At 30.2% G+C, this 11,751-nt stretch overlaps 1 protein-coding gene and 5 pseudogenes across 6 annotated transcripts, besides 4 other annotated features; 5 read left to right on the top strand and 1 right to left on the bottom strand.

The window, feature by feature from the left end:
• The first annotated feature begins 151 nt into the window (after window positions 1–151).
• TVAGG3_0861940 lies at window positions 152–486 on the top strand (annotated as a pseudogene). Its single transcript has one exon. A coding segment is annotated over exon 1 (335 nt).
• Window positions 487–1,760: 1,274 nt separating this feature from the next.
• Window positions 1,761–1,975, bottom strand: TVAGG3_0861930 (annotated as a pseudogene). Its single transcript has one exon. A coding segment is annotated over exon 1 (215 nt).
• Window positions 1,976–2,044: 69 nt separating this feature from the next.
• On the top strand, window positions 2,045–3,241 carry TVAGG3_0861920 (annotated as a pseudogene). Its single transcript has one exon. A coding segment is annotated over exon 1 (1,197 nt).
• Window positions 3,242–3,830: 589 nt separating this feature from the next.
• Window positions 3,831–4,472: a mobile genetic element.
• A 97-nt stretch (window positions 4,473–4,569) lies between these two features.
• Window positions 4,570–5,396, top strand: TVAGG3_0861900 (annotated as a pseudogene). The gene has a single exon. A coding segment is annotated over exon 1 (827 nt).
• Window positions 5,397–5,551: 155 nt separating this feature from the next.
• Window positions 5,552–6,245, top strand: TVAGG3_0861890 (annotated as a pseudogene). Its single transcript has one exon. A coding segment is annotated over exon 1 (694 nt).
• A 1,187-nt stretch (window positions 6,246–7,432) lies between these two features.
• Window positions 7,433–8,304: a mobile genetic element.
• Window positions 8,305–8,355: 51 nt separating this feature from the next.
• Window positions 8,356–8,400: a mobile genetic element.
• Window positions 8,401–8,828: 428 nt separating this feature from the next.
• TVAGG3_0861860 (uncharacterized protein) lies at window positions 8,829–9,985 on the top strand (the record flags this gene model as incomplete). The annotated part of the gene is made up of 1 exon (XM_051249737.1): window positions 8,829–9,985. A coding segment is annotated over one exon (1,157 nt), but the record flags the coding sequence as incomplete, so codon positions are not given.
• A 161-nt stretch (window positions 9,986–10,146) lies between these two features.
• Window positions 10,147–11,751: part of a mobile genetic element that runs on past the window's edge.

Below are 11,751 nucleotides of genomic sequence, written 5' to 3'. Positions count from 1 at the left end.
GAAAAATTTTATTATAAATGATAATATAATTTATTAAATTAATATATAACTTATGAATTTTTACTTTTTGTATGAAATAAAATTTAGTATTAATAAAGTTATAAAATAAATTGGTGCATGTTAGATGTAAATAAGATATAAAAAGGTGTTTATGAATACTTTAGCAGAACTTCTACTGGTAGAGTTTATACTGGCAGAACTTCTACTGTTTCCCTCAAAATTGAACACTTTAGCAGAACTTCTACTGGTAGAGTTTATACTGGCAGAACTTCTACTGGCAGAACTTCTACTGGTAGAGTTTATACTGGCAGAACTTCTACTGGCAGAACTTCTACTGGCAGAACTTCTACTGGCAGAGTTTATACTGGCAGAACTTCTACTAGTAAAGTTTCTACTGGTAGAACTTCTACTGGCAGAATTTCTACTGGTTATATATGGTGTCAATTTTTAAAAAATTTTGAATTCAATGAGTTATATCAAAAATAAAATTCTTGAATAGAGTAAAAAAATTTAAATAATTTATTTAAATATTTTCTTCTGACATTTTTGAATAATTTATTTTTTTAATTCGTAAGAAAATGAGTGGATCAAGATTCGTAACCGTCAATCAATTAATGGATGCTCTTTCACCAATTCTTGAAAATGTTAAACAAGTAGATGTTTATTTCGATGATTATGTAGAAAGTTTATATTATAAAGGTAAACATAATATTAAACCCATTGCTTTTGCATTTGATAATAAATTAATTGAAAATGCAAAAATTTGGGAATTAATTCCAGATATTGAATATATAACGAATATAACTAATAAATGGTTCAAACGAATTCCAACCACAAAAGTTCTTTGTAAATTAATGATCAAAACCGAGGCCAAAGAATTTCATGAATTTACATATCATCCAAATAAAGTTTCAGAACTAGAAAATGAAAAACTTCAGAAAAAATTAAACGATAGACTTTCAAATGATCGTATTGAAAAAATAAATAAACTAGCAGAAGTTGCATTTAATAATGAAATATTTGATGAATATAACCTTGAACTCAGTGATGGGCTTTAAGGACCCGGGCTCAACGAGTCATGATTTATGAAATCAATAATTTGATTTATTCGCTCTTCAATAATTTCTATTCTTTTTGTTAAATCATCTATTTTCATTAATGAGGTGATTCTTGATTGAGGAATAGATTTCAAACTAACCACTCCTTTTATTTTTGAAATTTTGAATCCATCAACTTTAAACATTTTATTCAATTTACATGTTGTCAATTCTTCAAATAATTTTTATTATTAGCATAATAGTCATTAAATTCTTCAACAGATGAAAAAATTTTTATTTCAGTAATTGGTTTAACAACGTTTTTTTTTGTTGAACATTTTCACTTTCATTTATTTCTTCCTCCTCTGTTTCATTTATTTTTAAAATTGGTTTCATTTATCATTAAATAAAAATTAGAATATAAGTGATGAAATATATTTTTTAATTAATATTAAATCAGAAATGGCGGCAGGATTCTTTAAAAAATTATGGGATGGAATTAAGAAAGCTGCGGGTTGGGTTCATCAAAAGATTATTAAACCCATTGCAAACTTTTTGGCACCAGTAGCGAAAACGGCAGGAACTATCATAGGTGGAGTATTAGGTGCTAAAGCAGGTAATCCGGCGATGGGAGCACAAGCAGGTAACGCAGTTGGTGGAATAGCTGAAGGAATACTTAATAAAATAGGAGGTAGATAGTGGAAAAATAAATAAATATTATTTTTATCTTAGTATCGGTTGTAGTCTTTGATAAACTTTTTCTCCTTTATTTAATATTTCTCTTATTGGGCAGCTTTTGGCGTTATTGATTCAGCAACGTCACTAATTGCTTCTTTATTCTTAAATATCCAATTTGCCCCCTTCTTCAATGTTTCCCAAACTTTACTCGCTCCTCTTTTTACTTTATCCCACAGTTTCTTAAATATACCTGCAGCCATAGTTGATTATTTCATTAAAATTAAAAATTCATTTTCATATTTTAATTTTGATTTTTTATTTATTAATAAATGACGACTAACTATTTGGTGCCAAACACTAAACCGATTAATGGAAATGTGTTTCATTCATTCGAAAAGATAAATGAAATATTCGCAAAGAATGATGGTAGAAGATATTATAGAGAACTTGAAAGTTCATGCTATGACTCTGATGCTCCATATTTTGATGATAAACAAACTCACTTAAGAATTACAAATCCAGCTCATGATGTGAATCAATTAGGTGACACATATATTAAACGCAAAGTTAAAGCAACTCTAGTTTCAAATAAAGCTTTCACATGTGATGCCACTTTTAAATGTATGCGTTTATTCGTTGGTTACAAATCATCAAATCAAAGCTTTAAACAATTAGAAGTAGAAACCGAAAGAGGTGATGCCGGTTATCTTCAGATGGATTGCGCCCGTGAATCTTTCGCATTTGCAACATATAAACCAAAATCAGAAAGGAAAGTTAAAAAGTTTGTTCATTCGTTATATAATAATGTTCAAAAATATGATAACTCAGTATGTGGTAAATATATTGACCCTTCAGAAGTTTTCAAGAGAGCAAATGAAGAAGTTGATATCACTTTTGATATGATTATTCCGGTAAATGATTTGTTAGCATTTCAGGCGTTCGATGATTATCCTAAATCATTTGGTGATATCATTCTTAAATATTATGTTTTCAGGGATACTTTAGTATTTTGTCAGGTTGACCCGTTAAGAGTTGCTGATTTACAAAATTACGTTTATGAAAAGATAACTGATGAAAATTATGAAAAGATTATGAATCATGTTTATAAATATGATCGCAAATTCCAACAAATCGGACTTCCTGCCAAATTAATTACAAGCTTAGCCGCTACATCTGCTGACGCAACAGTTAATGACGTTATTATTTCATGCACAAAGATGGAAGTTTTAGAGGATAAATGCATTACACCAGGATACGGTTTAATTGAAGAATCAGTTTAAAGCAATACCACGTTTATTCAGTAAGGAAGATCCATTCATGATTCCAGCTCAACATATTGACGTTCGTTCACTAAATGGAGGTTGCATCACTCCTGAAGGTATTAGCTCAGATTTCTCATACGCTCTTCATAATGTTACAGATGTTGTGTTAACATTTCCGAAGAATGCAATGCAAAGAACAGTTTTAGAAAATCCAATGCTTCGAGGTCTTCAGGTCACTATAGATTCCAGAAACTTCCCCGATCAAGCGATGACCACAGTGGGTGACATATTCTTTACACGTATGCTTCAAGCTTCTGATTTAGATGGAGTGAATGAATGCACAGAAGAATACGAGGACTCATTAACTAGACCACTGAATGATGATGGCACGCCATTAGCTAGAACATGGAAAGACCAAACTTCATTCTTATGCACTATTCCAGTTCAACGTGATGGAGCGGGTATATTCTTTGATGGATTAGAAACTTTCAACTCACAAGTTACAGTACAAGTGAAAGCTTATCCAATCATTCAGGGTGAAAATGACACTTACTGTTCAAAGGTGACAAATCCTCCTCAGGTTTGGTTTACTAGGACTACATATTGGACATGGACACGGACGAAGGTTTGAAATATCATCCAACAGGTACCACCGCAGTATAGAAGTTCATATGATGAAATATTGATGAATAGAAATGTTTAAAATTATAAATTTATTTTTGATTAAATGGATTTAAATTCATCCACCCCTTATGAAGAATTAGCGGGAGTATATAATACATACGTAGATGATATGATTAATGAAGCATTGAGTGATAATAGAAATGCTTTATCTAAGGAAAAATTAATGAAAATTCCATATTCTGAATGTTACTTAAATTCAATCACTGCAGCAATTGGTAAACAAAATAAAGGTAAAACATTAACGATATTAAAACAAATTATCATTATTGCTAACACTTCCCCCCATTCACATGTGTTAATTTATATCAACCGTTCAGGTTCACCTTCAGATGATACATTTGAATCTTTAAAGCATTTAATCAAAATTCCAATTATTTATTTATCACAAGAAGAAGCAGAAGATTATTTAAAAAACTTTTTAATGTATAAAGAATTATATAATACAATCAAGAAGCAAGGATTAGAGGATAAAATTATGATAAACAAGGGATGAATTATTTGAAACACTTTCTATTTCAAATTTTGATAAAGAATTTTTGCATTCACTAATTTTTCTAGATGATGCCGTGAAATCAAAACTAATAACTAATGAGAAATCATATTTTAATCAATTATTAACTCAATGTCGACATATTCAATGTTCATTCTTTATGGCTGTTCAATACTTTAAAGCATTAAGCACAAACATTAAATCAAACCTGTCCACCTTTTCATTTTCAGTGGGTTTAGTCGTCAACAGTTGAACGTTATGCTTTATCAAGTGAATTTACCAATGAGCATTAATGAACTTTACACACAATATCAACAATTAGGTGAACATGGAAAAATAATAGTTGATTTAAATAAAGGAGGTGTTAAATTTGATTAACTTTTTATAATTAATTTTTATTTTTTATTTATAATTAAACATGACAGAAATAGCAAATCTTCTACAGGTTCCATAAAACAAGGAACAAACAAAAAGGGTGCATATAATAGAACTATGAAAGTTCCAGACGGAATGAAAGAATTAGTCCACATTGTTGCCGGTCTTCAAAAGGATGTTAAACAAATGAGAAACGTTTTAACATTACCAGAAGCTCAAGCATATGCCAAACGTCATGGACCAAATTGGGAAGCACATGAAGCAGACATTACAGGACCAAATGGAAAACCTGATGGTATAAATGAAGTTTTCGTTACTGATGGTCAAGGTAATATTAAAGTCATAAATGGTTATAAATTAACAATGACGGATTATCCTAAACGTAAAGCATATAATGAACGTTATCCTATGCAATTTGATGAAAATGGAAAAGCTGTTAAACAATACATTGGAGAAGGTGAACATGGTCCAATTAATTCATACCGTCATAATCCATATTCTTATTTCAATGCAGAATTAAATGCTATTGAAGAGGGACTGGATGGATTACCACGATATTTAACCAGTTTGATGGTCAATATGCAAATATTAGACCCGAAATTCCAGCTAAGAAATTCTTTAAAGTTGCTTTATTCGATCCAGTGTTCAATGAACAGAAAGAAGCAATGAAAGCAGAATTTAAACCAATTCAAGTGGCAAGAATTTCTTCATCTTCACTTTCAGAAGCGTTCAAGGAATTGATAAAGAAACCACTTTATTCTCAACAAGGTTATAACTTTGATTTAATTAAAGAAAGTGATAGACGTAAATTAGAAAAATCAGATGGTTTTAAGAATGCATGTAATGAAATGATTAAAGATATTGTAAATGATAAAATAAGACTGGAAGAAACTCAAAGCAATATCAATAACATAATTGGTGCAGTTACAAAGAAAGTATAAGCAAACAAGGATGAACCTTGGGATATTACCGTAACAACTAAATAAAACTTTAAATATATTTTTCTTTTTTTTATTCAATTATAAATGAGAAGACGTTTCACAAGTCAAAAGAACACAAACGCAAAAGCAGAGATTACGGTTGGTTATAACGTAAATGATGATAAATCACGAATTATTCAAAATGTTAAAGTTAATGTTAGTCCTGAATTAACAAGGTCAGCAACTCAACCAAATTTATTAACTCGTGACTTACCGAAAAGAGGAGGAGCAAAATAAAGAAGATGAGACCCAATCATTTTATCTGAACCGGTAAAGAACCTGTTGAAATTCCCACTTATCCAACATACCCCCCACCTCTTTCATCAAACATCGAGAACCCAGGAATCTACGATTCCAGTCGCAATGCGCCATATAAAATAGACATTAATTCTGAATTAATGAAAATTTACCGTGATATAATAATTAATAATTATGATTCAATAATAAATTTAATTGACCAATCTGGTTTAATTATTTTACCTTATGAATCATTAATTCACATTATCGCCATTCTTTGTGATGTTCAAGATTCAGACGTTAAGATTCAATTTTTCATAGATGATGAGGTTTCATGCTGCGGAACAGTTGCAAAAATAAATCCTATAAAGGATATTAGCACAATTAAGATATCAAAGAACGGAACAACAACTGAACTCATTTAACTTATAATAACATATACAATAAAATAGTTGATGAATATAAAATATCACTTGAAAAATTCTTTGTTAAGGCTATTTAATATTCAAGCATTAACATTATCGAATAATAATCCTTTGAATCATAATCAATAATAATTGACCTTTCACCAGTTTCTATCGTTTGTTTTATTTCTTTTTGTTCCCCACTATCTGGATCGGTCATTGTAATTGTTTTTGTTATAGTATCAGCTTTATCTTTAACTTCAATCTTTTTTCCATCAGGATATTTAAACCAAAATTCCAAAAATTCGATATTGTCAATCTGTTCATATTTTAATCTATCAATTACATTTTTAATACCATCTGAAAATCTTATGAAATGGTCATTATATGGGTTTGATTGAACTAAATTTGAATGAAGTGAAATATAACCTGTTGATGAATATGACATTGACTCATATTTTCTGAAAACACTAAAATTTATAACATGAATGAATTTCTTATTCGTTGAATTTATGAATTCTTGAGGTAATCTTATTCTAGTTTTATTTATCACTGGAAAATAACGCTTTACCATATTTTTAATCGTAATAAAAATGTCAATTATCAATATTATTTCGAATAATAGCTGTGAATTAAATTTAACAGTTAGCGGAATTTATAATGTTACTCTCGTTTCTGTGAGTGGTAAATTTAATCCCATTCTTTTAGACCCTTCAGATTATATATCATTTATTAAAGATGACCTTGAAAAAACGTATGATATGTATATAAATAATGTGATAGCGAAATGGGATATTAACATGATTTTAAGTTATTTAAATGAATCATTTATCGTATGGTATGAAGAAAATTTTAAATCAAAACCCGATAAACTTTTTGAACTTGATGAAATAAATAACCTTATTAAATTTCCGCTGAAAATTAAATTTTGTACTCCTCATTTTCGTTCATTGTTGGGGATATTAAATTTTGAAAAAGATGTTGTGCATGAAAATTCGGTTCACTTCACTTCTGACAAAAAGTGACAAGTTTACATGACAAAAATAATTTACATGGCAAAAATATATAGGGTATTTTTTTTAAAAGTAGTTATCTTTATATATAAAAATAAAACTTTTGATATATTTGAGTAAATGATTTATTAATTTATTTATTTATTTTTTTTAAATCAAATCATATAAATATATATATATATATAATAGTGAAATAGAACAAGAGATAATTATTGATGATAAATTGTAGACGAGGATAAAAGTTTAGATAAATTAATAAAATTAGTGTGGAATCAGACAAATTTCGGGTTGTTTGGGAAGGAATTGTTGGCTATGATGTGCTGATTCATGATCAGTACATCATAGCCAACAATTCCTTATACAAAGTTCAAAAACTTGGGTGCAATCAGTTCTGATTGCACCCAAGTTTTTGAACTTTCTCGAGGGAATGGAAGGGTAAGAGGTATATATTCATAATGTATACCTCTTACCCTTCCATTCCTTCGCAAACAGCGGGAAACTTTGTCTGAATGTTAAACTATTCAGACAAAGTTTCCCGCTGTTTAGGAAGGAATTGTTGGCTATGATGTACTGATTCATGATCAGTACATCATAGCCAACAATTCCTTATACAAAGTTCAAAAACTTGGGTGCAATCAGTTCTGATTGCACCCAAGTTTTTGAACTTTCTCGAGGAATGGAAGGTAAGAGGTATATATTCATAATGTATACCTCTTACCCTTCCATTCCTTCGCAAACAGCGGGAAACTTTGTCTGAATGTTAAACTATTCAGACAAAGTTTCCCGCTGTTTAGGAAGGAATTGTTGGCTATGATGTACTGATTCATGATCAGTACATCATAGCCAACAATTCCTTATATAAAGTTCAAAAACTTGGGTGCAATCAGAACTGATTGCACCCAAGTTTTTGAACTTTCTCGAGGGAATGAAAGGGTAAGAGGTATATATTCATAATGTATACCTCTTACCCTTCCATTCCCTCTCTGACAGCGGGAAACTTTGTCTGAATGTTAAACTATTCAGACAAATTTCGGGTTGTTTGGGAAGGAATTGTTGGCTATGATGTACTGATTCATGATCAGTACATCATAGCCAACAATTCCTTATATAAAGTTCAAAAACTTGGGTGCAATCAGTTCTGATTTTCATTTGGCAGATCCACTTCTTGTCTTTCCATTTTTTTTGAATCAATTTATACAAATAAACTTATAAAACACAAAATTATTATTTTATAATATAATTCTTAGATAATACATCCGATATGTAAAGTGTCAAAAATGAATTGAACCGAATTTTCATGCATTACAAAATTTTGAAAAAGATGTTGGGGATGTTTTGTATTCTGACACTGGTTCCAATTTCATTTTAATCAAATGTGATAAAGTTAATACCCCAATGAGATTTTCACATCAAACATTAGACCCTAACTCTTACCCATCAATACAAAACATTTTATCCATCAACTTAAACACATTTTCTTTTATCATATCCGTTTCAATTATCCGGGAATTCATTTATTCTTCATTCAAAAGATTTATCAAATATTAAATTTAGAATAACTGACCTATTTGATTGTGATTTAGAATTCATGAATGAAATATTATGGCAATTTCAAATAGAAAAAATAGCTGATGAGATAACGGATTAAATATTTTTAAATCATAATAAATGATTAAACAACAGCAACCACAGCAACTTAAGGCACAAAGCACCCAGGTCCTTCAGACCATTACATACGCCATATATGCATATAATTCAAAGACGGCAGAACAAACGCAAAGGTTGAAATATGGAGATTTGGAGATAGTATTGAAAAATGACCATTTCGAATTCGTTTGCAAAGGTGGTGCAGTGATATCAAATATAAAAGAAATTTTATTTATGAATTCAAAAATTAAAGGAATAACGGATGATATAACATCAATTCCACCAGAAGAACAAAGATATTACGCATTAAATGCATTTCCTAAAGTTTTGAAGATTGGAAGATTTAATTTAAATGAGGAATTCATAAAAGGTTTCCTAAATGACATAATGAAGAAAGCAGATAAGGAATATGTGGCTAGTGAGTTAATGAAGAAAGCAGATAAGGAATATGTCAACAGTGAGTTAGAGAAGAAGGTAGATAAGGAATATGTGGCTAGTGAGTTAATGAAGAAAGCAGATAAGGAATATGTCAACAGTGAGTTAGAGAAGAAGGTAGATAAGGAATATGTGGCTAGTGAGTTAGACCTTAAAGCAGATAAGGAATATGTTAATGAAAAAGATAATGAAATTAAAGAAAGGGTTGAATGGTATCATGAATGGGCATCAAAGATTTTAAAAACTAAAGCTGATACAGGGTGGGTTTCAGGATGTTTAGACCTTAAAGCAGATAAGGAATATGTCAACAGTGAGTTAGAGAAGAAGGCAGATAATGAATATGTTAATGGAATATACCAAAGTTTGATAGGAACAACTAAAAATATTGAAACTATTGTTGGTGACTTTTCTGTCAATGAAGAAAATAAATATTTTAGATGGCAGTTTGTACAGTCCTTAAGAAATGGTATGCGGTGTAAACTCATTCCGAAAAATAACAATGAAATGTATGTAAGCTATATAAAGAATGATGGTACACAAGTTAAAGTTCCATTAGACAACAACTGTTACTTAAACTTATATGGAGACGAACAAAAGAAATATTTAAGAGTTTATGAAATGACAGATATGACATTGTCTAACCTAGCTCCAGCACCATATTATTATGACTATGGAGATGACGTCAGAACACCACATGTAGATGAACAAAAGTTAACATTATATTTAGATTATTATAGATATAAAAGATATAATGCAATAGAAAAAACGAGAATAGTATATTATTATACGGATGACAAAAATAAATATTATAGTCAAGATTTTACCTACCCTGAAAACATAAGATTATATTATAAAAAATATTCCGACACAAACCAGAAGAAACCTGAAATAGTTGCACTATATTTTAAGTTCAAAATAGACAATCCTATATTATCTCATATGTTTGATTTAATGAACCCAGTAGGTTCTATTTATACGTCTATGGATGCAAGAGGTCCTCAAGTAATGTTTGGTGTTGGTGCATGGGAACAAATAGTCGACAGGTTTTTGTATTGTGCAAACTCTTCAAAGGAAATGGGTGGAAGTAAAACGATTACAGGTGAAAATTTACCTGCACACAGTCACTACATAGATTTAAGTACATCTCAAGCGGGTTGGCATAAGCATAGATATTGGGATTGGTCAGGAATGACAAAAGGTAAAGGATATGATGTTAAAGACGACGTTAAGTTTGCTATAAATTGTTACTGGGATGACACTCAGGGAGAAGGAAACCATACACATTTCGTTTCAGGATATACACAAACAACGGGACAAAGTAAAGACTACATGCCACCTTACATGACAGTTTACGCATGGTATAGAGTTCAATGAACGCTCAATGTTTGTGAAACAAACTTTAGGAGCTCCAAAAGAGCGAACATCATAATTTAAATTTTTATTTTAGTATAAATGAAGATTCTACCATATGGTGTTATCGGAAGAGATAAAGATGGAAACCCAATATTTGATCCAAAGTTAAAATTAAAGTTACTGACAAGACAACAACTTGAAAAGTTACTGAAACCAAAACAGGAAAAAAAATGAGAAAGAAAAAAATTTAAATTATGTAATTTTATTTTTATCATAAATGACAAAATTAATTAAGCCAACTATTTCTAAATTAATGATACCAATGAAATCATTTCGTGGAGTAATTATCCCAGGTTCTTCACAATTAGTCAGGGCAGGTGATGTGACTCAAGGTGGAACATTAGCGAATCCATTCAAATTATTAACTAAAGATGAACTTAATAAAATGATGATAAAATAACTGATAACAAAATTTTATTTCACTGCTACTCGGTAATTTAACTTCTCTGAAAAATAGTGACAACATGACATTTTGACAACATAGTGGGATTAATGAGGAAGGCATTTATTCATTATTTTTGAAGAACTGAAGGTGTCACTATGTCACTATGTGTCACTCGGTAATTTAACTTCTCTGAAAAATAGTGACAACATGACATTTTGACAACAACATAGGAGGATGGCAATAATGAATTATTTTTGAAGAACTGAAGGTGTCACTATGTCACTATGTTGACGACATGACATTATGTCAACAACACGAGAGGAAGGCATTTATTCATTATTTTTGAAGAACTGAAGGTGTCACTATGTCACTATGTGTCACTCGGTAATTTAACTTCTCTGAAAAATAGTGACAACATGACATTTTGACAACAACATAGGAGGATGGCAATAATGAATTATTTTTGAAGAACTGAAGGTGTCACTATGTCACTATGTTGACGACATGACATTATGTCAACAACACGAGAGGAAGGCATTTATTCATTATTTTTGAAGAACTGAAGGTGTCACTATGTCACTATGTGTCACTCGGTAATTTAACTTCTCTGAAAAATAGTGACAACATGACATTTTGACAACATGACATTTTGACAACATAGTGGGATTAATGCAAAAATAAAGTTAGTTTTAAAATTATTTTTATTTTTTT

Source organism: Trichomonas vaginalis, chromosome VI (genome assembly GCF_026262505.1).
Source record: "Trichomonas vaginalis G3 chromosome VI, whole genome shotgun sequence".
Taxonomy (NCBI): domain Eukaryota; phylum Parabasalia; order Trichomonadida; family Trichomonadidae; genus Trichomonas; species Trichomonas vaginalis.
This window is presented reverse-complemented; position numbering and strand designations above follow the sequence as displayed.